This window comes from Stegostoma tigrinum, chromosome 14, assembly GCF_030684315.1.
Source record: "Stegostoma tigrinum isolate sSteTig4 chromosome 14, sSteTig4.hap1, whole genome shotgun sequence".
Taxonomy (NCBI): domain Eukaryota; kingdom Metazoa; phylum Chordata; class Chondrichthyes; order Orectolobiformes; family Stegostomatidae; genus Stegostoma; species Stegostoma tigrinum.
In genome coordinates, this window is record NC_081367.1 from 53,075,300 (window position 1) to 53,102,983 (window position 27,684).

Genomic DNA, 27,684 nt, shown 5'->3' on the forward strand with positions numbered 1-27,684 from the left:
GCTGTACCTTTGGTGGAACTGTTTGTTCGAGCTCATTGCTAATAAATTAATTTTGTGAGGACAGATTTGTCAACTAACTTCTTTTTAAATTCCAGCAGTTTTTAAATGATACTGTGATCCAAAGTAACCTTAATGATTACTATGTGTCTATTTTTGCTAAATCTACAATTTGCTGGTTGAGTTTGTTAATTGGAAGAACGACTCTAATTTAGAACATGCTCATATTTTGGAATCTTATTGCCTACTAATAATAAGTAGCAGCTATTTGCCATTGTTTTCTGGCATCCTGTGCCTGTGAGGAAATTCAAGCTTCAGAATCAAATCTTCCATCTGATTGAAACTTCTTGGCAAAATACATTTTAGTTAAAATACCTCACACATGTGGTTACTAGCTAGTGTCAGTACATTAATAAAATTGAGGATTTTAAGCTCCATTTGTGGATCACGTTGTTAGAAGTCACTGCTAAACCAGATTCTGACGAAATGATATGTCAGAAATGGAGGACAGAAGGAAGGCAGGTGGATATCAGTTATAGTAAGAACTGCTGATGCTGGAGACCGAGATAACACAGTGTAGAGCTGGGGGAGACCCAAAAACGTCAACTTCCCTGCTCCTCTGATGCTGCCTGGCCTGCTGTGTTCCTCCAGCTCCACACTGTGTTACACAAGTTGTGGTTTGTAATGACTACCGTCTGATTTCTCCACTCATCTATTTGCTGCAAATGCCTTGTAAAAGAAACAAAATGATTTTGTGAACAAGCGACAGGCATTCTCAAGAATTAACTCTTCCCAGATGCTCTGTAAAAGTCTTTTGTATGCTATATTTTTGGAATAATTATTTACAGGTTAATTTCTCTTGACGGTGATGATGGATTAAATATATGAAAGGTGTGGATCACTGTGTCACTTGCAGCATGCAGCAATTATCTTTTTTTCTTGGATGTTGATATGTTTTCTTTTCTCACCTGTACTTCACAGAAAACTGGGCGTGTCCTCTGGTCTGTCATTAAAGAATGTAACACATGCTGATCTGGCAGAGAGTGGGGATTTGGTAATGATTTCAAATACAACAATTATTCCTTCACGGGACTGTCAAGACTTAGGAGATTTCACCATGTAGACTCATTCTTGGAGCAGCATGTGCTGAAATCCTACCTGGTTAGCCACTGGGATAGAGATGGGAACTGTAGATGCTGGAGAATCCAAGATAACGAAGTGTGAAGCTGGATGAACACAGCAGGCCAAGCAGCATCTCAGGAGCACACAAGCTGATGTTTCAGGCCTAGGCCTTTCATCGGAGCCTCTGATGAAGGGTCTAGGCCCAAAACGTCAGCTTTTGTGCTCCTGAAATGCTGCTTGGCCTGCGGTGTTCATCCAGCTTCATACTTTGTTATCTTAGCCACTGGGATAGTTCATTGTGTGTCTTGTCCTCGTGATGCCCTTTCAATGCTGTAGTTAAGAATTTCCTCAGCAGTACTCCTGCCTTTGATTCCATTATCTTATGGAAGGTGTGGTGGAAACTCCTTTCAGAGTGAGGCCAAATTTTTTTCACTTGCCATTATTTTTTCTCAATGCCAAGTGAGAGAGAAGAGAATGCTGTAATTTTGTTTTAAAATCTAGTTATTCCATAAAATTAAGTTCTATTTTTTAAAAAACAATGCTTCCCCAAATGTATAAACATCTCACATTCTGACCATGTTCTCCATTTTTATGACGTTTCTTAAAATCTAACACTATTGACAAAGTTTCTAGTCACCTTTCCCATTATTTCCTTATTTAGCTTGGTGTCAAATATTATTTAGTAACACCCTAGGCAGCTTTTTGATGCATTACGTTAAAGTGCCATATAAATGTAGTTTGTTCCTGTTGTTGCTACATCCAGTGCATACCAGCCAAAGCTACTCAGTTTTGTTCTCAGTGGGACCATAATTAAAAATCTGACTGAAACTGGCAAGTCTTCAGGTTCTGGGGTAGAGCAGCAGAATGCTTGTTAACATTTCTCGGGTCGTTGATTGTAGAGGAACTTTTCACCTCTTACTAATAACCTATTCAAAGATGTCCACTGTACAAGAAAAGAATCCAGCTTTTCCTCAGATAAGACCATAAGATCATAAGACATAGGAGTGGAAGTAAGGCCGTTCGGCCCATTGAGTCCACTCTTCCATTTAAATCATGGCTGATGGGCATTTCAACTCCACTTCCCTGCACTCTCCCTGTAGCCCTTGATTCCTTGTGAGATCAAGAATTTATCGATCTCTGCCTTGAAAGCATTTAACGTCCCGGCCTCCACTGGACTCCGTGGCAATGAATTCCACAGGCCCACCACTCCCTGGCTGAAGCAATGTCTCCTCATTTCCGTTTTAAACTTAACTCCTCATTGAGATGAAGCATACAGATATCAGAACCAAACTGAAATCTACCAGAATTAATTTTAATGATACGGGTTGCTTTTCATTTTTAGAATTAACCCTTCTATGTCCTGCATTAACATTTTCTAAATGAGAAACATACTGGACAACTAATTGATCAAAGACACTTGCTTACGCCTTTCATTCACTCCTCTCCAAACCTTAAATTTTAGTTTTCTTAGGGATTAATATCACATTTATTTTAATTTGTTCAAAAAACAACCAGTTGCTGTACCTCGAATAGTTTTTTGAAATAGGCATGAAATAAGGAAATTAGTGTCTGCTTTGATATAACACTTGCAAAAATTTGTTACAAATACTTACCTGTCCCCACCAAATGAAAGTAGGTTGAAAATTTGAGTTCAAGCATTTGAAGTCATAAAAAGCATATAACATAGACATTTCATGGTGTCAAGCATTCTGCTTCTGTAAGTGTGCCCTATATCTGACCTAACCTGGATTTTCTCCCACCTCCCACCTATTCGTACCACCTATTCCCCCCTCCCACCTCAAAGCCCACCCCATTTCCTACCTATTAACCTCATCCCGCACCCTTGACCTGTCCGTCCTCCCTGGACTGACCTCTCTCCTCCCTACCTCCCCACCAAACTCACCCTTACTGGCTCCATCCCCGCCTCTTTGACTGGTCGGTCTCCCCTTCGCTTATCTTCTCCTCTATCCATCTTCTATCTGCTTCCCCATCTCTCCCTGTTTATTTCAGAACCCCTTGCCCTCCCCCATTTCTGAAGAAGGGTCTAGGCCTGGAATGTCAGCCTTCCTGCTCCTCTGATGCTGCTGTGTTCATCCAGCTCTACACTTTGTTAACTCAGATTCTCCAGCATCTGCAGTTCCTACCATCTCTGGATTTTCTATGCTGATTCTGGCTCTATGAGGTGGGACAGCTGTTCAGAGGACTAAGGACTAAAGTCTTATATCTTGTTGATTCCATCTCAGTCAAAAGATTTGAAGCCAATAACAGACTTTATATTTCACAGGTGGTGAAAGCTATTGAGCACTTTGGAATGTCCATTGAAGATCTGTTATTGAAATACCGAAAAGAAATAATAAGTATGTAGGAAATAATAAGGATGAAACAAAAATAAGTAAATTGTGAAGGAGAATGTTATGGAATGCAAGGTGACCATCTGTGTGAGACGTGTGATTGGCTTTGTTATTGTAGAAAATAGTTCACAGAAGTGCGTATTCAATGTGAGTTTATCATTATTGAAGCTATGTGGTTTAATACACCTGACTCTCCCTGCTAGTCAATGAAATTGTTCAGAATTTCTGGTAGCTTCATACTGTGCCCCATTACAGATAATCCAACTCCCACATCTCTCCGCTATGCAGACTGGTCTGCTATGTGTGTCTGGCATTTTCTGGTTCTGTTTTGGTAAAACCACCCTGCCTTTTTAAGGGATGAGGCAGTTGAGCTACATGTTTCTGAGCTCTACCTGCCTCTTTGTAGGATACATGGAACAGTCCCTCTTCCGCAGCTACACTGCCCCCATCCCCCACCTCTTCCTCAGTTACATCGATGACTGTATCGGCGCTGCCTCATGCTCCCATGAGGAGTTCGAACAGTTTATTCACTTTACTAATACCTTCCACAGCTACCTAGAATACACCTTCTCCCACCCACCTTCTTGTAAGAATGCCATCCTCTATTTCCAATACCCTCGCCTCCATCACATCTGCTCCCGGGAAGAGGCATTCCACTCCCGGACATCCCAGATGTCCTCGTTTTTCAAGGACCACAATTTCTCCTCAACAGTGGTTGAAAATGCCCTCCACCGCATCTCTCGCATTTCCTGCAACTCATCCCTCACACCCCCTCCCCGCAATAACACCAAAGACAGAATCCGCCTCGTCCTCGTGTACCACCCCACCAAACTCCATATTCAACGCATCATCCTCTGCCACTTCCAGCACCTGCAATCTGACACCACTACCAAGGACATTTTTCCCTTCCCACCCTTATCTGCCTTCCGGAGAGTCTGCTCTCTCCATGACTCCGTTGTCAGCTCCACATTCCCCACTAGCCCCACCATCCCTGGCACTTTTCCCTGCAACCGCAGGAAGTGCTACACATGTCCCTACACCTCTCCCCTCACCCCCATCCCAGGCCCCAAGAAAACCTTCCACATCAAATAAATAATAGAGATAATGGGAACTGCAGATACTGGAAAATCCGAGATCACAAGGTGTGGGGCTGGATGAACACAGCAGGCCAAGCAGCATCTTAAGAGCAGGAAAGCTGACATTTCGGGCCTAGACTCTTCACCAGAACGGTTTAGGCCCGAAATATCAGCTTTCCTGCTTCTAAGATGCTGCTTGGTCTGTTGTGTTCATCCAGCTCCACACCTTGTGATCTCTGACATTACCAGATGTGCAGGTGAACATCTATTTAATGTGGTATATTATATCCGCTGTTCCCGATGTGGCCTCCTCTACATCGGGGAAACCAAGCGGAGGCTTGGAGACCGCTTTGTGGAACACCCACACGCGGTTCCCAGTCGCGAACCACTTCAACTTCCTCTCCCACTCCTTGGTTGACACATCCATTCTGGGCCTCCTCCAGCGCCATAATGATGCCACCCGAAGGCTGCAGAAACAGCACCTCATATTTCATTTGGGAACCCTGCAGCTCAATGGTCTCAATATGGACTTCACAAGTTTCAAAATCTCCCCACCCCTGACCTCATCCCAAAACCAGCCCAGTTCGTCCCCGCTTCCTTGACCTGTCCGTCTTTTCTCACACCTATCCGCTCCTCCCACCTTACTGACCAAACCCAACCCCCACCTCTTACCTACCAGCCTCATCCCAGCATCCGTGACCTGTCCGTCTTCCCTCGGCTGACGAACCCCCATCCCAACTCCCTACCTACACTCACCTTTACTGGCTCCATCCCGCCTCCTTGACCTGTCCGTCTTCTCTCCACCTATCTGCTCCTTTATCCACCTTCCATCATCACCTCCCCCTATCTCTATTTATTTGAGTCCCGTTCCCCTCCCCAATTTCTGAAGCAGGGTCCAGGCCCGAAATGTCAGTCTTCCTCCTCCTCTGATGCGCCTGGCCTGCTGTGTTCATCCAGCTCTACACCTTGTTATCTCACGTTTCTGAGCTATTCCTTTGTTTCACTCCCACATAGTTAGAAACTACCTCATCAAAATATATGCTCTCAATTAGAAGTAAGTGACTGTTGAACTTACTAAATTACAACATAGCAAACCATATGGAAAAATAAATGTGGAACGTAAATCTGGAAGGTTACCTGTACTTCAAACCAATCCATGAAAGATGAACAGGGATGAATGAGAGAACTGATTGTAAGACATTTTTTTATCTGAAGTGTGATTCTCATGCAGAACAGTAGAGGGAAAAGTGATTGTAATTTTCTTTTTAAAAAGCAATTGGATGCCTGATGGTAGGTGTGAGACAAGAAGATAAATAATTTTACACAACCTGATTTATTTTGTGATCTAGCATTGGTTCTCTGATTTTAAAATAATTCCCTAGTTACAGGACTCCTTTTCCAATAGTGTGAAATTGAAGTTTGTGTTTACTTAAGAAACAGCTGTTTCATCTGAGTTTTGCCACTGATGCCTTGCAATTCCAGGATTTTTGTTAAATCCACTGGAATTGTGCATACTGGATCAGAATACTGCTTCATTGATGATTCTGAAATTGGACTGGAAAATCCATGAGCTGAAGTTTATCCGGCTAAGTGTCAATTTTAGGGAGTTTCATGAAGTGTTTCTCTCAGTAAGATCCTGTGAGTTATCTCATACATTTTTACACTGTCTACCTCATTAAGAATATACACCTCTATGATACAGCCTTCATGCCATCTTACATTTGCCAGCAATAGGGGCATCCATATCCCTGTTGCTGGAGCCATGTTTAATTCCCAGTTGTACACCAGGTTCATAGCTGCAACCCAGGAACTATGTGCATAGTTGCAGTGTGGGAAGAATTTCCTCAGAAATGGCTAACAATGCCACATTAGTGCCTCAATTTGCTGACCGGCACCTGGAGATTCTGGTGCATGTTGGTGATGGAGAAAAATGTCATCTTCCTTCCTCAGGGCTATTAGGAAAGACATTGGCACCAGACCCTGCCAGCCTCTTTGTAGATGCCACCAGGGTCACTGCAGTGTTCATGGTTTGAGGAACACCCACCAGTGCTTGAAGAAGATTACTAACGTTACGCAGTTGGTGAGAATATTTGCCGGTATCTTCTCTTTGCCACCTAACACTCATTCTATCTCTGCCAATGTACTCATCTCTCACCAAATTTCTTGGTCTACTGCTGTCACTATTGCATGCAATGTTTTCTCTCACCCGATCACATGCATCCAACCTCCCACCTTACTAACCCTCATTACCACCTTTCCTCCATCAGCACTCTCTGCTGTGCCAACCATTGCCATCTTGCTGAATCCTTCTCTTTGTCTCATTCCAGGTGAACATATTTCACATTAGGGCAAAGAAAGCCAAGTTGGATGGTGGTACACCACATATTTGTGTTTTCATCCTCTGATGAAGACTGAGTCTTTGCCTTAGTGGGAGAGAACTGTGACTGTTTACAGGATGATGCTGATATCTCTGTGTCCTAACAAAAAAGTAAAATTCATCATCAAGTGTTGCATTCCTTTGCAATACAATCTTACAATGCCCAAACCTATCCTACTATTTCACAACTCATTCTCTTTCTTGTCTCTTGTGGGAACGTGAATCACCCACACAGAGTCATAGAGTTGGACAGCACGGGAACAGACCCTTTGGTCCAATACATCGACACTGACCAGATATCCTGAATTCATCTAGTCCCACTAGCCAGCATTTGGCCCATATCCCTCTAATCCCTTCCAATTCATGGACACATCCAGATGCCTTTTAAATGTTGTAATTGTACCTGCATGAAAATGTTACCCCTCAGGTTCCTTTAAATCTTTCCCCTCTCACCTGAAACCTATGCCTTCCAGTTTTGGATGCCCCTACCCTGGGGAAAAGACCTCGACTCTTCACCCAATCTGTGCTCCTCATGATTTTATAAACCTCTACGTTGTCAAGACTCAACCTCTGATGCTCCAGGCAAAAAAGCCCCATTCAACCTCTCCCTATAGCTCAGACTGTCCAAACCGAGCAACATCCTTGTAAATCATTTCTGAACCCTTTCAAGTTTAACAACATCTTTCCTATAGCAGGGTGACCAGAATTGCATGCAGTACTCTAAATGTGGCCTCACCAATGTCCTGTACGGCTGTAACATAACATCCCACATCCTGTAGTTAAGGAAGGCAACAGTGTCAAATGCCTTTTTCATCACCATCTACCTGCAGTTCCACTTTCAAGGAACTATGCACCTGCACACTGGTTCTCTTTGTTCAGCAGCACTCCCCAGGGCCATGCCAAAATCTGTGTAAGTCCTGCCCTGGTTTGCCGTACCAAATCGCAACACATCACGTTTATCTAATTTATCTCCATCTGCCCCTCTTTGGCCTAGTGGCTCATCTGATCAAGGACCCGTTGTACTCTGAGATGCTTTCCCTCATTGTCCACCACACCACCAATTTTGGCGTCATCTGCACTTGCACAGCTTTATTTCCCAAGCAAAGGTCAAGTTTGTTCCATCTCTAGTACGTATATCCACATATTGAATAAGAAAATTTTCTTGTACACACTTTAAGAAATTTCTCCCCCATGACGTCCTTAACACTATGGTAGTCCAAGTCTAGGTTTGGAAAGTTAAAATCCCCTACCATTCCAGCCGTATTTCTCTTACAAATATCTGAGATCTCATTACCTATTGGTTTCTAAATTTCCTGCCAACTAATGGGGGGAGGGGCCTATCCTACAATCCTAATAAAGTGATCATCCCATTCTTATTTAATGGTTCCACCAAATACCTTCATCGTATGTTCTCCCAGGAATATCTTCCCTAAGTACAACTGTAATGTCATCCTCAACCAAAAACGCCAAACCCCCCTTCTCTTATCCCACTTTCTAACTTTCCTATAGCAGCTATACCCTGGAACATTAAGCTGCCAGTCCTGCTCCTCGATGAGACACATTTCTGCAATAGCTATGATACCCCAGTCCCATGCTCCCAACCATGCCCTAGGTTCATCTCCCTTTCAAGCTTGCCAGAAAGGGTGCATCGTTCAGGATATCATATCCTTCACTGCTGAGGGACAAGCCACAGATCCCTCAGAGGAATCATCAGCAAGGCTGCCTCCTGCTCCCTCCACCAATTCAGTTATTGAAGCCTCAGTGATATATGTCATCTAGATTTAGACTTGGGAGCAAATTCTGGTGAACATATCACATGTCTTCAGATAGCCAAAGAAGAAATGTCCCAGGCCACTGGGACTCAGTGGACTACTAGAAACCATCCATCTGCCCTGCCCCAGGCAGGAGAGGACTTCATGTTGGCCATTCATAACTTAACTCCACAAGCAGACACAGGGACAGCAGACATGTTTACCTGAGGTACTTGGCAAGCACTGTAAAGTTGGGGAAGCTCTTCTGTACAGTGCTGCCCATAACATGCAAGATTGGTCATCTCCATGGATACGCGGTAGCTACCTGGGAGACCGGGTCCAACACACTCAGTAACAGCTGGATGTATGCACAGTCTGGTATATCATCGCTACAGCCAATGGTGCTCAGCTGACAGGGTGACCAGGAATCTTGACCTTACTCTAATGCCCCTACTCCATCAGAAAATTGGGTGGGTAACCTAGTTAGAGAAGGCATCACATACAGGACCACCAGAAGTTTCCTCTCGGGACAAACCAGAAGTACCCAGCCACTTCAGCTTCAAGCTGTCAGCCCTCCCCAAACTTAATGGGAGTTTAAGCCAAAGAGGGTGAATCTGCATCTGGGACGATCACTCTCAGCAATATCTAGGTCCTCTAGCTACAAACAACCCCTCAGATTGCTTGCTGGCCGAAGACTCCAAGACCAAGACGCTGCACTATAGGGAGATGTCCTTCATCCCTGGTGTAAAAGCCCAAGACTGCACCTAGACGTTGTGGGATGGAAAGGAAAAAGCAACATTTTGAGAGCATGTAGGCAACACATGTGAAATTTCACTGTCAGTGAATTTTCATATTTGTAAATATTTGATCACTTTTATCCATTCTTAGCGTCACACGATGTCCTAGCCCTGTCTGCACAATAACTATCCCTTCCATCATGCCTATAGCATACAGCAACATGTCCACTCCCTTGAATGATCATTGTTGGCAAATATGACAAGTTTCCTGGCTTTGTGTCTGTGCTAAGAGACAAGACAGGACAGAAATACTTTGAGGCTGTAAATTCTGAATGGTGTGGCAATGTGCAAAATGCTGAGCAGAGATGCAGTGAGCATCTAAGTAGGTGCAATGTGAGTAAGTGGTAAGGCAGTAAATGAATAGCCTTGATGTGCACTCTGCTCCCGTCCATGAATATATGTATGCTTGTCTCTGTGCCTAAAATGGCCAAGCAACAGCAGCAAGGTGTTGATGGATTCCAAAGTGCAATGTTGAAGTAATTACCTGTGGTTTAAGCATGTCAGGGATGCGCCAGGTTGATGTGGTGAGACTGATGCATTTCTTATGCCAATCTCTGTGGATTGGGTGCACAGATGATGGTTGCCCATGAGGTGTACCCTCAGATGTTGGGAAATGCTGGCCCAGAGAGAGGCTGGGAGTGGGAGAATAGCAAACTGCTTGTAAATGAAAGCTGAAAAAAAACTGTAGATGCTATAAATCAGAAACAAAAACAGAAATTGCTGGAAATTCCTCAGGATGTATATCAGGTGAGATTAGGTACTAATAAGATGAAAATAGATGCAAGTAGACCTCTCAGCACTTGCGAGTGAGATTTCAGTCTCTCAGTTCAAGCCTTAGGTTGAAAGTCTGATTTTGTTATCTTAAAATCGAGAATATAATTTTTCCGACCTCACCACATTTTCCCATCTGACTCGCCATCATCCATGTTGTTAAGGGGCTGGGAAAAATCAGGCCATGATGTCTGTTCAAAGAGCTAGGACCACAGATTTTAATCTGGAATAGAGATTAGACACATGGGGAGATGGAAAAGTGGAGAATCTCCTTGACGTGATTAATATAAGACCTGGACAATTTTCACTTCTGGTTTAGATGTGAATATGAATGATCTTAATGTCTACCAAATCACAACAGCGAATGGGATGCCTGTCCATTTTCACTGTACGATACCTCAAGAACCACACTAAAAGAAAGAATGCACCTTTAGAGATAGGTTTCAATCTCTGTTACCATATTTCAGGAATTTCAGAAACCATAAGACCATAAGACATAGGAGTGGAAGTAAGGCCATTTGGCCCATTGAGTCCACTCCGCCATTGAATCATGGTTGATGAGCATTCCAACTCCACTTTCCTGCACTCTCCCCGTAGCCCTTAATTCCTTGTGAGATCAAGAATTTATCAATTTCTGTCTTTAAGACATCTAACGTTCAGGCCTGCACTGCACTCCGTGGCAATGAATTCAACAGGCCCACCACTCTCTGGCTGAAGCAATGCCTCCTTATTTCCATTTTAAATTTACCCCCACTAATTTTAAGGCTGTGCCAACAGGTCCTAGTCTCCCCACCTAACGGAAACAACTTCCCAGCGTCCACCCTTTCTAAGCCATACATTATCTTGTAAGTTTCTATTAGATCTCCCCTCAACCTTCTAAACTGCAATGAGTACAATCCCAGGATCCTTAGCCGTTCATCATACGTTAAACCTACCATTCCAGGGATCATCCATGTGAATCTCTGCTGGACACGTTCCAGGGCTACTATGTCCTTCCTGAGGTGTGGGGCCCAAAATTGGACACAGTATTCTAAATGGGGCCTAACTAGAACTTTATAAAGCCTCAGAAGCACATCACTGCTTTTATATTACAACTGTCTTGAGATAAACAACAACATTCGTCTTCTTAATAATGGACTCTATTTGCAAGTTAACCTTTAGAGAATCCTGGACCAACACTCCCAGATCCCTTTGTACTTCTAACCTTTTCCACTTGCCTGGCTCTCCAAATGCACAATTCACAGTTGAAGTTAAAATTGGCGTCTTAGACCTTCAAGCATTGTAAAAGTAGACATTGTAAAGTTGCAATAGTCTAACCAAACCATAGGCTGCGTCTCATTAGAGTGAGAAGACTGGTAATGGTTTAACCTGAGGTTCACCACGCAAGTAAAAGTTGGTCTGTAAATTTTCACAATCCAAAAAATTCAAATGAAAGCACAAGAAATGGACACTGATTCAAATACCCACCAATTATGGTTACCTCTACTAAACTGCAATATGGTTGACTCTTAGCTGCCCTCTGGAAAATTAGAGATGGCAATAAATTCTTGCCTAGTCAGTGATACCCACATCACGTATAAATAAAAAAAATTCTGAAGTTATGGCTGCCACTGGGTTGCATTCTTGATAACTCCTTCCCTTTCGTATAATCAAAGTTCAGCACTAATATTTTGCTGTTTTTCAGATCAGCAGTTTTTATTGAAGAAAGTTGCTGATGCAGCCATTGATATTTATGCCATGGCTGTGGTCATCTCCAGGTAAACGCCTGAAATACAATTTGATGGTGTTGTACACTAATGTATTTGAATATACTAGACCATTGTTTGTATCCAGTTGCCAAATAGTGTCCATGTCGTTCATCATAAAACACAATATCCCACGATGAATTCAGTGCTTAATGGAGGTCTAATATATTAATCATCCAAATTTTGTTTTAGTGATAAAGGACTCATTTTATTGAAGCTTTTCATCATGCACTCATCAGGACAACTAAAAGAAAAGCAACATTTATACTATATGAAAGAAGAGTATTGATTGCTTTGTCAAAATGTGCCTTTCCTTCAGGAATATCCTGAATTGTGTTTTGGGAAATTTTCAACCAAATGTTTGCTTTGTTGAGCCCACCTTAACTACTTGGATGGCTAGGAAAGCTATACCAAATGTTTAATACCATCTAGGACACCTCAGGTACTGAAGCAGTATATGTCCAAATGCAGATGACCTGGACAATATTCAGGATTGGATTGCCAAGTGGCAGGTACAGGCATCTCCAACAAAGGACGATCTAACATTAGCCTTTTGATATTCAAAAACATCACTATCACTGAATCCCCATCATCAACATCCTGGGGTTACTGTTGACCACAGCCTGAACTGGGCTAGTCATATAGATACTGTGGCCTCTATAGCAGGTCAGAGGCTAGGGAAAAGGGAAGCATATGATATGTCTGGGCAGCTATAAACTGACGAAGCCATACAGGAGTACAGAGAATTAGGAAGGAACTTAAACATGGAATTAGAAAGGCTAAAAGGGGCCATGAAATGTCTTTAGCAAACAGAGCCAAGGAGAATCCCAAAGCTTTTTATGCATATATAAGGAGAACAGGGGTAGCAATGGAAAGTGTAGGCCCACTCAAGGACAAAGGAGGGACATTATGCATGGAGCCACAGGAAGTGGGAGAGATCCTTAAATGAGTACTTTGTATTGGCATTCACTCGTTAGAAGGACATGACAGATGTTAAGGTCAGGGATGAGTGTGTAAATAATTAGAGAATGTCAATATGTTGAAGGAGCAAGCTTTGAATATCCTAAATTGCATTAGGTTAGACAGATGGGATCTATCCCACTGTACTGCAAGAGGCAAGGGAGGAAAAAGTTGGGGCATTCGCAGATATTGTCGCATCCTCTCTGACCACAGACGCGGTTCCAGAGGACTGGAGATTAGTTGTTGTTCCTTTATTTAAGAAAGGAAGCATTGTTAATCCAGGAAATTGTAGGCCAGTGAGCATGACGACTGTGGTGGAGAAGATGCTGAGGAACATATGCACATTTGAAAGTAAATGGACTAGTTACTGACAGGCAGCATGGTGGTTTTGTACAGGGAAGGTTATGTCTCACCAACCTGACTGAATTTTTTGAAGAGGTGACAAAGATAATTGATGAGGGAAAGGCTGTGGATGTAATTTATATGGACTTTAGTAAGTCCTACATGGCAGATTGGTGCAAAAACTAAAATCACATGCGATTTGCGGTTGGCTGGCTAGATGGATACGAAAATGGCTTGGTCATAGAAGTCAGAGGATAGTGGTGGATGGATTTTTCTCAGAATGAAGACTAGTAACTAGTGGTGTTCCACAGGGATTAGGCCTAGGTCCTCTGTTGTTTGTAGTATATATAAATGTTCTGGAGGAAAATGTGGGTGGTCTGATTAGTAAGTTTGCAGATGACATGAAGGTTGATGGAGTTGCTGATAGTGCTGACGATTGTGATGGGATAGATCAAGAGATAGATAGATTTGGCGACTTGGGCATAGAGATGCCAGATGGAGTTTAATCCAGGCTAATGTGCTGTGATGCATTCTGAAGGATCAAATTTAAGTGTGAATTATACTGTAAATGGCAGAACCCTTAGGAACATTAACATCTGGACAGATCTGAACCTGCAGATCACACTTCTCTCAAAGTGGCAATACAGGTGGCCAAGCTGATTAAGGAGGCATACGGCATACTTGCTTTCATCGGCCAGGACATGGAGTACTAGAGTTGGCAAAACATGTTTCAGGTATATAAAACTCTTGTTAGGCCGCATTTGGAGTATTTTGTGCAGTTTTGCTTGCCACACTATCAGAAGGACGTGGAAGCTTTGAAGAGAGTACAGAGAAGGTTATCCAGGATGTTGCCTAGTTTCGAGGGCATTGGCTATGAGAAAAGATTATAAAGACTAGAATTGTTTTCAATGGTGAGACGGTGGCTGAGAAGAGACCTGATAAAGGTCTGCAGAATTATGAGAGGCGTGGTTTGGGTGGATAGTCAGAGTCTTTTCCCCAGGGTTGAAGTTTCAATTACAAGGGGGCACAGATTCAAAGTGAGAGGGCAAAGGTTTAAGGGAGATGAGCAAGGAATTTTTTTTCATGCAGAGAGTGATAGGAGCCTGGAAAATACTGCCAGAAAAGATGGCGACATTTAAGAGGCATCTGGATGGTAACATGAATAGGGAGGGAATAGAGGGATATGGACCGAATAAGGGCAGAAAGTTTGATTTTTAGTTTAGTTGGGGCATTGTGATTGGCACAGGCTTGGAAGGCTGAAGAGTCTGTTCCTGTACTGCACTTCTCTCTCGTTCTTTTTAGTACTTTGAATCTTGCAGCAAATAACCCACTTTCTGGTCAGCCAGCATTGCCCACACTCCCTGAGTGAATAAAACAAGAATTTTAAAATGACATTCTGCAGCTCTGAATGTTTTGACTGGTGATTCTGGAATATTAGTAGAAGAAAATGGTTTAAAGATTGGGCTGTGCTGCATCTATATTTTGGGTATTGGACTACTGATGGTCCAAGATGATAGGTAGGAAATAATCATAGATCATAGAATCCCCTACAGTGTGGGAAAAGGTGCTTTGGCTCAACAAGTGCACACTGACCCTCAAAGTATCTCACCCAGACCCATCCCCCTGTAACCCACCTAGTCTACACTTCCCTGAACACTACGGACAATTTAGCATGGCCAATCCACCTAGCCTGCACATCTTTGGACAGTGGGAGGAAACTGGAGGCACCTGGAGGGAAACCATGTTGACATGGGGAGAATGTGCAAACTTCACACAGACAGTTGCCCGAGGGTGGAATTGAACCTGGGTTCCTGGAGCTATGAGGCAGCAGTTATATTTAGCTATCTGGCTGTACGTTCACTATTTGCCACGATGAGTTAGGACAACTATATATATAAAATATATATGTCCTTTATGCATGTCTGAAACAGCAGTTAGGCTCTTTGCATATGCAAGTAAAATTCCTAGCCCTTCTTTGAGGGCCTTTTAACCATTATTGGCTTGTTTTGAGGCTGCTGGGAATTGAGGAATCACTTGCCGGACATGATCAAGAAGGTAAATAACTTAGCTAGGAGGAGAGACTGATCACTGTCACTGACCATGTCCACTCCCCTAAAACATCCATCTTTCTAAAAATTCCTAAGTTTCCTAAGTGTTTTGTATATTTCAATCATGTTAACTCTCATTCTTCTAAATTCCAATGAGTATAGGACCAACCTACTCAACCTTTTTTCGTAAGACAGTCCATTTATACCTGGTATCAGCCTAGTAAACTTTCTCTGGACTGCCTGCATTGCCTGTTTATCTTTCCTTAGACAAGAGGCCCCAAAGTGTTCACAGTATTCAAACTGCAGTTTGACCTATGTGTTGTGTAATTTCAGCAAGACCACCATACTTTCATACTTCATTCCTTTTGAAATAAAGGTCAGCATTCCAGTTACCTTCGCTATGACCCACTAACCTTGGATGCTAGCTACTTGTGATTTATGGACAAGGACTCCCAAATTCCTCTATTCCTTGGTTTTATGCAGTTTTTCCATTTAATTAATATTCAATTCCCCCATTCTTCCTGCCAAAGCACATAACCTCATATTTTCCCGCATTATATCCCATCTGCCAAATTTTTGCCGACTTGTTTACCTGTCTATATCCCTCTTCAGTCTCTTTGCATCATCCTTAGCATTTTCCTTCTAACCTATTTTATGTCATTTGCAAACAAGCCGTTCACTTTCTTCATCTGAGCTTTTAATATATATTGCAAATAATTGTCACCCTAGTACTGATCTCTATGTCATTCCACTAAGAAAAGGTTGCTATCCTCCTAGTTGTCTGACCTGGCCCAGGTTCAACCTTTAAATTCTCAACCCACCCTCTTGACTCTGACCTTGGATATATGTTTTCATAGATTCATAGAATTCCTACAGTGTGGAAACAGGCCATCTAGCCCAACAAGTCCACGCTGTCCCTCTGAAGAGCATCCCACCCTGACCCATTCCCCTGCCCCTACATTTCCCCACATCTAACTCAACTAACTTAAACATTCCTGGATGCTACGGGACAATTTAGCACAGCCTACCCTGCACATCTTTGGACTATGGGAGGTAACTGGAGCACCCAGAGGAAACCCACGCAGACACAGTGGGGAGGATGTGCAAACTGCACACAGCCAGTCGCCCGAGGCTGGAATCAAACCCTTCTTTGTGAACCTATTTGTTGCAGACAGTGCTCTCCGTGCCTGAGGGGTGTCCACTCAAAGTGATGGACTAATTATCAGAATTAAACTTTGCAGAGTATGTGATGTGGAGAGATTGAGATGTTGTGCTAAAGGTTGGGGACTTATACATTTGAACCCTACCATGCAGTTGGTGAGATTTGACTGAACCGGCAGATTAAAAACATCTCAGTATTCATTGCGGATCATCTCAGTTACATTGGCTATGTATTACCAAGACTCTTATGGCACTGTGGTAGTGTCTGCACCTCTGAGCCAGAAAGCCTGACTTCAAGTTCCACCAGCTCTAGGGATGTTTCAATGAGATCACCTCTCATTCTTCCAAAATCCAGTAGGGAGAGTCCCAACATGTTTAGCCTTTGCTCATAAGACAATCTGCACATACCAGGGATCATCCTCATGAACTGCCTCCAAGTAAACAATACATTTTCTTTGATAAAGTGCCCAAAACTGTTCTCTCTTCTTCAGATGTGGTCTCACCATTGTGTTCTGTTTCAATAACAAAATTATAATGCAGTCCCCCTCCGCTTAATAACGTAGTATGTTAATCGTTAGTTAACATAATTGTTAATAACATACAAAATGAAATGTACAATTGATATATGGGATTATACTCTGTGTTACAACATCTGTTGGAGCACGGGTCATCTTTGCCCATGGGCGATTGCCAAATAAGAGAGATTAAAAAGTTTACAAAGAATAGCATATTTAAAAGTGGACATAATATGGTTTATAGTTGATTAAAATTATGGGGCAATACATAACTTCTTTGGAAGGGCTTCCAGTGCATGAATAGGACCCCTGCCTCTACAGCCAGCTGCTATGGGTGCAAGTCCTAATGTTGCACTTGGTGGTCAAGGAAGATTATCATAAGACTATAAGATACAGAAGAAGAAATAGGCCATTCAGCCTGTTGCGTCTGCACCACCATTCAATCATGGATGATATGTTTCTCAAACACTTTTCCCTGTAACCCTTAATCCCTTCAACAACCAAAAGCCTATCTATCTCTGGTTGATAGAGATAGAGAGCTTAAGTATGCTTCAATAACTTGACCTCCACTGCCCTCCTGAAGCTGAAGAAATTTCTCTTCATCTCACTTCTAGGGGTCACCCTTTTAGCTTGAGCCTGTGCTAGTCTGTCCTACTAGAGGAAACATCTTCTGTATGTCCATTCTATCCAGTAAATTTCAATCCGATCACCCCTCATACTTCTAAACTGCATGGAGTACCGACCCAGAATCTTTAACCACTCCTCATATGACAAGCACTTCATTCTTAGAATCCTTCTTGTAAACCTCCTCTGGATCCTTTCCAATGCAAGCACATCCTTCCTTAGATATGGGGCCCAAAACTTTTCATACCACCTAAATGTGGTCTGACCAGAGCCTTACACAGGAGATGAGTTCAAGATGCAGCTTGACAGATTCTGAATCAATCTGCATATCCTTCTAATGCATACCAGTACAAAGCAGTAAGATTTGAAGAGATTTCTGTCAACTATGTGTTGGAAAGACCGTTGGAGCCTTTGTCATCACCATTGGTATTCTGGGGTCATGGTACAATCAATAACAGTTTCACAGTCACCACTACTGATGTTTAAATTCCAAATTTATTGATTTTGTTCATATTCTACCGGTTGCAGGGGAGGGATTTGAGGTCATTACCCCAAAGCATTAGCCTGGGCCACCAAGGTAGGTGATAGCCCAGTGGCATAATCACTAGAAACAAGAAACAAAGAAACCTACAGCACAGGAACAGGCCCTTCGGCCCTCCAAGCCTGCGCCGATAAAGATCCTCTGTCTAACCTGTCATCTATTTTCTAAGGGTCTGTGTCCATTTGCTCCCTGCCTATCCATGTAGCTGTCCAAATATATCTTAAAAGTCGCTAACGTGTCTGCGTCTACCACCTCCGCTGGCAACGCGTTCCAGGCGCCCACCACCCTCTGTGTAAAGAACTTTCCACGCATATCTCCCTTAAACTTTCCTGCTCTCACTTTCAACTCATGACCCCTAGTAATTGAGTCCCCCACTCTGGGAAAAAGCTTTTTGCTATCCACCCTCTATACATCTCATGACTTTGTAGACCTCAATCAGGTTCCCCCTCAATCTCCGTCTTTCTAATGAAAATAATCCTAAGCTATTCAACCTCTCTTCATAGCTAGCACCCTCCATACCAGGCAACATCCTGGTGAACCTCCTCCGCACCCTCTCCAAAGCACCCACATCCTTTTGGTAATGTGGCGACCAGAACTGTACACAGTACTCCAAATGTGGCCGAACCAATGTCCTATACAACTGCAACATGACCTGCCAACTCTTGTACTCAATACCCTGCCCAATGAAGGAAAACATGCCATATGCCTTCTTGGCCACCCTATTGACCTGCATTGCCAGCTTCAGGGAACAATGGACCTGAACACCCAGATCTCTCTGTTCATCAATTTTCCCCAGGGCTTTTCCATTTACTGTATAGTTCACCCTTGAATTTGATCTTCCAAAATGCATCACCTCGCATTTGCCCGGATTGAACTCCATCTGCCATTTATCTGCCCAACTCTCCAGTCTATCTATATTCTGCTGTAATTTCTGACTGTCCCCTTCACTATCAGCTACTCCACCGATCTTAGTGTCATCAGCAAACTTGCTGATCAGACCACCTACACCTTCCTCCAGATCATTTACATATATCACAAACAACAGTGGTCCCAGCACTGATCCCTGTAGAACACCACTGGTTACAGCTCTCCAATTTGAGAAACTCCCTTCTGCTACTACCCTCTGTCTCCTGTTGCCCAGCCAGTTTTTTATCCATCTAGCTAGCACACCCTGGACCCCATGTGACTTCACTTTCTCCATCAGCCTGCCATGGGGAATCTTATCAAACGCCTTACTGAAGTCCATGTATATGGCATCTACAGCCTTTCCCTCATCAATCAACTTTGTCATGTCCTCAAAGAATTCTATTAAGTTGGTAAGACATGACCTTCCCTGTACAAAAACATGTTGCCTATTACTGATAAGCCCATTTTCTTCCAAATAGGAATAGATCCTATCCCTCAGTATCTTCTCCAGTAGCTTCCCTACCACTGACGTCAGGCTCACCCGTTGATAATTACCTGGATTATCCTTGCTGCCCTTTTTAAATTAGGGGAAAACATTAGCAAGTCTCCAGTCCTCTGGGACCTCATCCGTGTCTAAGGACACTGCAAAGATATCTGTTAGGGCCCCGGCTATTTCCTCTCTCACTTCCCTCAGTAACCTGGGATAGATCCCACCCGGTCCCAGATTATTGACTCAGAGACCAGATAATGTTCTCTGGACCTGGGTTTGAATTTGATGGAATTTCAATTCAATAATAATCTGGAAGTAAGAGTTTAATGATGACCATGAAACCATTGCCAATTGTCAGGGAAACCCCCCTGGGTCACTAATGTCCTTTAGGGAATAAAATCTTTCATCCTTACCTGATCTGCCCGATGTGTGATGTCAGATCCACAGCAATGTAGTTGACTCTTAACCAACGTGCTACCTTCTCCCCACATACAGAAATCACTAAAACTGGAACATTGACTGTTATCAGTCTAGGCTGGAATGGAAGGAGATAATATTTATTAGTTTTGTAAATCCCTGTTTAGACCCCTTTCAGAAAGTCTTGGAATGGTTGCACTGAAGGTTCATCTGAATGATACCTTTGTGTAAAGCAATATCTTGTATTTCTTTGACTGTTTAAGTATAATCCAGTTGAGTTATTTCAAATGCATTAGAGCACTTGTTAGAGTAGTTGAAAACCTTATTCCTCTGGTACAACAGACTTAATAATTTCTATGGCCTAATCCTGTTCCTTTATTCCGAGGTAAAGATCAATGTGATAAAATTCCTAAAATCCGTATTACTGTTTAGTCAGAATCATCAGAGTCTTATCTGCTCAGTATTCTGTTTCAGTTTATTAATTTATAACGGAATCTCTTTCCCCTTCTCTTGTAACCTAGGGCATCTCGTGCTCTCAATAAAGGGCTCCCATCAGCTCAACATGAGAAGGTCCTCTGTGAAACGTGGTGCCTTGAGGTGTGATTCCTGTGCCATTTTTCTCTGATAGAAACTCAGTTTTACCAAAAGTTTGACGCTCCTTTCCTCAAGCAGGGTTTGCAATCAAGGGGGAGAAATTAATCTGGCCTGCAATGGCTGAAGAGTGTGTGGAATAATCGCACTTGTGACCGAAGGGCTTTCTTTTTTCATGATCAAATCTGAATGGAATCAATAAGCTGATAGTATTATGCATGCCGCTCTTTGATAGCTTGTTGAATGGATTGAGACTTGCATTGCACATCTCTAACAGCCTTTAAAGGGAAGGCACAGGCAGTTTAAAACTCTGTTGTGAACATTTAAACAAGTAGTTGGTACCATTAGGGCCACCCACTTGTCAAATGTTGCCCATTGAGGGGTTTACAGGAGAAGAAAAATAGTCCATCAAACGGTGATTGCTGGTCAGGGCAGAATATTGATCAGGGATTCCCCAGTTAAGTGTCAGGTTAAGAGGTCATTGAACAGATGGATACCAGGAATATTGTGCTGATCAAGAGTCACCAGACTCAAAAAAGTTAACTGTGCTTTCTCCTCATAGGTCCTGACAGACCTGCTGAGTTTCACCAGCATTTTATGATTTGGTTTCAGACCTCTGCTATTCTTTGTTTTATTACATTGTGGTGGTAACTGACTGAAATATAGGAAGAGGTTTAATGTCCTGACCCAGCATCTGAAATAACAATCCTTAACCTCCTAAATCACTTCCTAGAAAGTGACCCACAAAACAGTTTAAATTTCATGATTGCTGTTCTATTGGTTACTAAATTAACAATTACATTGTACTTTTTTATAATCTAACATCGAGGGCCTGGTCTGCACTGTTATGCTCTATGTTCTATGTTCTAACAATTTTTTTTGTCAGCCTGCATCAATGTTGCCAGAGGCACACTTTTGTAGGTGACCTGTAGATGTCAGCCTTGGTTCAGTGACAGCACAGCTGAGCAAACATGACGAATACTGGAGAAACTCATTGTGTCTGGCAGCATCGGTGGAGAAAGAAACTGAGTGAATAGTTTGAGTCTGATATGGCTATTTTTCAGTTTTTCCTCTTGAGTTCTGAAGAGGAGTCTCATCAAACTCGAAACATTAACTTTCTTTTTCCACAGATACTGCCAGATCGGTCAGTTTTTCTCTAACATTCTGTGTTTGTTTCAGATGTGCAGCATTTTATTTGCTTCTGAGCAAGAGGGTAGTGAGCTTGAGCCTTTCTTCAGAGATTTGAGTGCGTAATCGATGTTGATATTTAAAACAGTGCTGAAGCAATTTTGTACTTGCCGCGGTGTCAACTTTCACATGATATATTAAATGAAGGGCCTACCTACCCTCTTGGATGAATTTAAAAGATCCCATGAAACCTTTTTTGGAGAAGAGCAGTAGAGTTCTCTGAAATCAGCATTCATTCAGCATTACTCAAATAGATTGTCGGTAAACCTTCTGACTTCTGGAACAATTGTATATGTGATTTGGCTGCTGCATCTTTCTATATAATGATAATCACAACTTCATTTGGAAAGATCACGCATGGATTAGGTAAGCCCAAGGCACAAATGATTTGAGCTTTGAGGCCGATTAAAGTGAGACTGGTAAGGTATAGATACATGCTGGATATCCTCAGGCAGCTCACTGGTCAATTAGCATTTGATTTGGGAAGGGTGACAGCAAATTATATGGAGATTGTAAGGAAAGTGATCAATGAAAAGCGATAAAGTCAGAAGTCATACGACACCAGGTTATAGTCCCACAGGTTTATTTGAAATTACAAGCTTTCAAAGTGCTACTCCTTAGTCAGGCTCTTTCACCTGATGAAGGAGCAGTGCTTCGAAAGTTTGTGGTTTCAAGTAAACCTGTTGGACTATAAATTGGTGTCGTGTGATTTCTGACTTTGTCCACCCCAGTCCAACACCAGCACCTCCACATCATGGAGACCAATGATCTGGAGTGGGATAAAGTGGTGAAGAGGGAGGAGAAAAATCAGAAGGTGGATGGACTGTGTTGGAAAGGGCTGTTTGTTTGCTGCATGGGATGTGTATGTGCATCATTCCTATGTCAGATTTCCTAGTGCCTATTTCTTTATAAATGAGGCATGAGTAGTGTAGCATCAGTCATCTCTCTCTAATGAGAGAACAGCCTCATGGACCTCTGGGACTACTGTGAATTTACCTTTAAGTTCAAAGCAAATTGTTAGGAGATATTAAAATGCCACACCTAACCTGGAGATCTGTGAAGGTTCTTTGATAAAAATGAAAATGGAGAAGTTAAGACATTGAAAGTGCTTTCAAGAATGTTTGAACTCTGTTGCTTTGTTACCCAGAGGGCAGCATAGGTATTAATAAGGCCGTGCAGTAATTGAGTCTTCATCAGGTGAACTCTTCAAAAGTATGTTTGCTTCAATAGGTTCATGAAAAATGCTGAGGACTTTCATGAAATAACTCAACATGACACTACAAACTTGTGGAGGGATTTATAACTTGTACATCTGTACGGGGATTCTGTGTTACAACAGATGCAAAGATTCACACTGCACATTCTGATTTACTTGAATTCTATTTGGAAAAAGCATGCAACATTTTCACAAACTTTCTATCTTCATTTCAGGCATTTGCTCGTATAACCAACAATCTGAATGCACTAAAGTCTGAGTCCAGCATGCAAGTCATCAATAACATGAAGGCAATATCAAAAGAGCTTGTGACCAAAGGAGGAGTTGTAGCAAATCATCCACTTGGATTCTAAACATTGAGTCTTTGGACATTGTTTAAAAGCAATTAAGTTCTTGGTGCACCTTACAATAAATGCATGTTGAGCCCTCTTGAACAAGATTCATATATGTTGTGAACATCTGTCAAACAGAAGTTGAAATGTTTTATTTTTGCAAATTTAGCTTTATAGCCAATCTTGAATCTGCAAGTCCATCGTTGTTCTTCAAGAACATGCATTATTTTTTCTTTTTCTGACATTCCTGTCCATTTTAAGATTGCAGTGAAAGAAACAGTCTGTGATTAATCATTGATTGCTGATTTTATTTTCTTAGAGAATCAAGAAGCCAAATGATGATGATTAATGTTTAAAAATTGTGACAATCCTGTGTAATTTTTAAGAATTTCTGCAAATTTGTTTCTTGAAGTTTAATGTGTGTGCAATGGACTTTTGCTGTCAGAGCATGAGGGATGACTGATGGTGAGAGTGATGTAGTGAAGTTCAACGTCAACAATATTCTGGGCTTTAATCAGTGTGTGAAGCCTACCCTAACAGCTTTTGTTGCCATGCAAGCCTCCTGAGTATATTATAGAGCCATCTGTTATTCTTTATACAGTGGAGCATTAACGTGCTGTTAAAGAAACAAAAGCATGTTTTGACAAGTTCAGCAGCCTTGTGATCAGGAGGTTCACAAATATATTTAATGAGGCCCAAGGGAATGTGGCAATGGTGTTCTGAAAGGAATATTCTACCTACCGAATTACTTATACCTATTATATCGAGAATTTCTGCTTCAGAATTTTATGCCAGTATTTGATGTTTCACAGAGTAAAACACGTATTGGTGGGAAGCAGTTCCAATGAGTGACCGTAGCCACTTTGTTCTTAGTAGCATTTGCCACTAGATCATATTGCTATACTATTTGCTGTAAATTGGAATTGTACAGGAGTGTAGAGGGTGATTCTTCACTATGGCGTTCCCCTTCCCACTGTCAACTAATCTGCTCTTTCCAGCATGAAGAAGGACAAATTGCAGACTTCAACCTGTAGGGATTGACAGTAAATGTTGGCCAGCCAATAATGCCCACATAGTGAATTAAGAAAGAATAAATCAGTGATCTATAATGTATCAACCAGTGGCCTATGCAATAAAGACAGGTGTTCCAAACAGAAAGATTTTTAGCCTCAAGGAATCCAAACTGGAGAAGATAGCCTTAAACCTTTCCCAAATCTATTCCATTCCTGATTGGAGTTTTGGGTGAGTAATGTTCTGCTGTGCAAGACCCCTTGGGGATGAGTGACCATAACATGATCGAAATTTTTTATCAAGATGGAGATTGAGGTAGTTGATTTGGAGACTGTGCTGCTGAATCTTAATAAAGGAATCTATGAGGATATGAGGTGTGAGTTGACCTTGATAGACTGGGGAGTTACTTAAAGGGATGACAGTGGATAGGCAATGGTGAACATTTAGTGAATGCATGGGGGAACTGTAACAACTGTTTATTCCTGTCTGGCACAAAAACAAAATGAGTAAGAGGCCCAATCCAGAGCTTACAAAGAAAATTGGAGACAGTATCCGATCCAAGGAAGAAGCATACAGTTTGGCCAAGATAAATAATATGTCTGAGGATTCAAAGCAGTTTAGAATTGAAGCTGGATAAATCCCCAGGACCTGATATCTACACCCAGAGTTCTTAAGGAAGTAGCTCCAGAAATAGTGGAAGGAAAATGGTATGTTGGCATTCATTGCAACAGGTTTTGAGTACTCAGGCAGGGATGTGTTGTTGCAGTTATACAGGGCCTTGGTGAAGCCACACCTAGAAAGTTGTGTGCAGTTTTGGCCTCCTTTTCTGAGGAAGGATACTTTTGCTCTGGAGGGAATGCAGTGAAAGTTTACCAGGCTGATTCCAGGGTTGGTGGGACTAATGTATAATGGGAGATTGCCTTGGTTAGGATTGTTTTTGCTAGAGCTCAGACAAATGACAGGGACTGTCATAGAAACTTGCAAAATTCTAACAGGGCTAGACATGATAGATGCAGGGAGGTGTGTCCCGAACCAGGGGTCACAGCCTGAGGATTTGGGGTAGACCATTTAGGATGGAGACGAGGAGACATTTCTTCACTCAAAGAGTGGTGAACCTGTAGAATTCATTACCACAGGAAGTAGTTGATGCCAAAACATTGAATGTATTCAAGAGATGGCCAGATATAGCACTTGGGGGTAAATGAGATCAAAGGTTATAGGGGAAAGCAGGATTAGGTTATTGAGTTGGGCAATCAGATCGTGATGAATGGCAGAGCAGGCTTGAAGGGCTGAGTGGCCTTCTCTTCCTATCTTCTATGTTTCTGTGGATGCAGGTAATGCCTGACGGCTGAAATTGCCTGGGACTCATGCTGCCAAAATCTGGACAGTTTATTCAGCTCTCATCCTAACTTAAAATAATTTTGAAGTTAACTAGTTTTAAGTTATTTTTCTGAATTTAGTTACAGTACAAAGCGGGCAATATTATCTTTATCAAAATCTAGGAACTAAAGGCTACCCTCCGGAACTGAAAGAGCTTTTATTTCATTTTCCCTGTACAAATGAAAAGATTATAAATTAACTAATATATAGTACCAGATATTGGAGCAAGTCCCACTTGCTCCAGAAGTTTGTACTAATATCACTGAACATGTTGATTAGGAAAAATAGGTTCAATTAAAAAACAGTTGAATGTGTAATCAGTTGTTTTGAGTATTGTGCTGCACTGAAGGGGAGATGTGTTTTAGCTGAGATATTAAATTGAGCCCCATCTCTCAACTCAGCAAGTAATACATGATTCATTACCAACATTTGAAGAAGAGTATGGAAGTTCTCTTGGTGTATTGGGCAATATTTTTTCTTTGAAATAAAACCATAAACAGATTATGTGGTCATTCATTTAATTGTTCCTGATGAAATCTTGCCCTGCACATTTCGGTTGTCAGATTCCTTTGTATTGCGACAATGGTGATAGTTTGGAAGTTCGATGATTGCGAATAGCTTTGGGTATTCTGAAGTTATGGAAGACACTCTACAATGTCACAAGTCATCTCCTTATTGCAATCTGAGGAGCTTGAATTTCTGAGCTACATTTTAATAATTAGTTTGTATACAACTATCTTGGTACTCAAAAAGATAATTAGAGAGTATTTTGTTCAAAAGGAAAGACTGGTAATTTATCTGATTGTGGGACGTGAACAGAGATGGAAATGACATAATGGCCAACCACTGCTAAAGTTCTGTTTTGAAACGTAGTGGAAGAGCATCAGTATCAGGTACAATGATGGAAAAACCACTGTTGACTTGAAATATCAGCCTCCTGTATCGCGTGATCTTATTGTTTGTCTGATCACTGTGTGTTTTTCTGATGCCCACTTTATGTTAACACCTGCTCAGGAACAAAACATTGAATCAGAATCACGTGGTGAATCTCATTTTGATTAAAACATTTTTCAGAAACATGGGTACTATTAAATATAATGTTTTTATAAAATTTGTTAAAAGTGTTGTGCATTAGAAACGAAGATTAGCTGGAGAAAGTAAAATGAAAATGAACTCCCCATGTGTAATGCGTTTTATTCTGAGTTGGGAAGTGATGTTAACTTCCTTGGAAATTCCTTTGCCTATTCCCTCTGGATCCAGTTTATTTTAGATATTGCCTGTAATGCACTGTCAATGGCACCTCCTGGCAAACATCTTCTGTTTGAATATATTACTTTATTAATTTGAGTAAATAATACTGGCAGTATCAGAGGTAGTTAACATCGGGCAGTGGCCGTATGAGGGACATGGGACATTTACGTACCTACATACTATTCATGGATGATACATATCCAATTAGTGGAAAATTTGATGTCTCTGATTAAGCCAACATTTTCATAAGTAGGATGAACTGCCAGAAGATGTGGTAACTGCAAGTACAGTTACAACATTTAATAGACATTTACATGAATAGGAAAGGCCTATCGCGATATGAGCCAAACACAGGCAAATTGGACTAGCTTAGTTCAGAAAACTTGGTCAGCATGGGCAAATTGGACCGAAGGGTCTGTTTCCATGCTGTATAATTCAATTACCCTATTGCCTATTCCAGTACCCATCCAGCAATTAGCAGTAAGCTACTCTCATGAACTCCATGTGCTAAACATTAATGCTTGAGAGGAAGGAATTGAGAGTATTGTTGCTACATTTGCAAATGATACAAGTGTAGGTGGAGGGACAGATCGTACTGGGGAAGCATTAGAACTGCAGAAGGACTTGGTCAGACTTGGAGAATGGGCAAAAAAGTGACAGATGGAATACACTATGGGCAAGTGTGAACTTATGAACTTTGGTTGGCAGAATAAAGGCATAGAGT

General features: G+C 41.9%; 1 protein-coding gene across 3 annotated transcripts in view; it reads left to right on the top strand.

Annotated features, from left to right (window-relative positions):
• The window catches only part of LOC125457540 (very long-chain specific acyl-CoA dehydrogenase, mitochondrial-like), a 69,175-nt gene extending 62,280 nt beyond the window's left edge, over nucleotides 1-6,895 (top strand). For all 3 annotated transcript variants that reach the window (XM_059651167.1, XM_059651168.1, XM_059651166.1), the window contains 4 exons: nucleotides 979-1,051; nucleotides 3,404-3,476; nucleotides 6,497-6,626; nucleotides 6,874-6,895. In XM_059651167.1, coding sequence (XP_059507150.1) covers nucleotides 979-1,051; nucleotides 3,404-3,476; nucleotides 6,497-6,579 — 229 coding nt within the window. In that variant the 3' untranslated portion in view covers nucleotides 6,580-6,626; nucleotides 6,874-6,895. The remainder of the gene's footprint in view (nucleotides 1-978; nucleotides 1,052-3,403; nucleotides 3,477-6,496; nucleotides 6,627-6,873) is intronic.
• The last annotated feature ends 20,789 nt before the right edge of the window (nucleotides 6,896-27,684 follow it).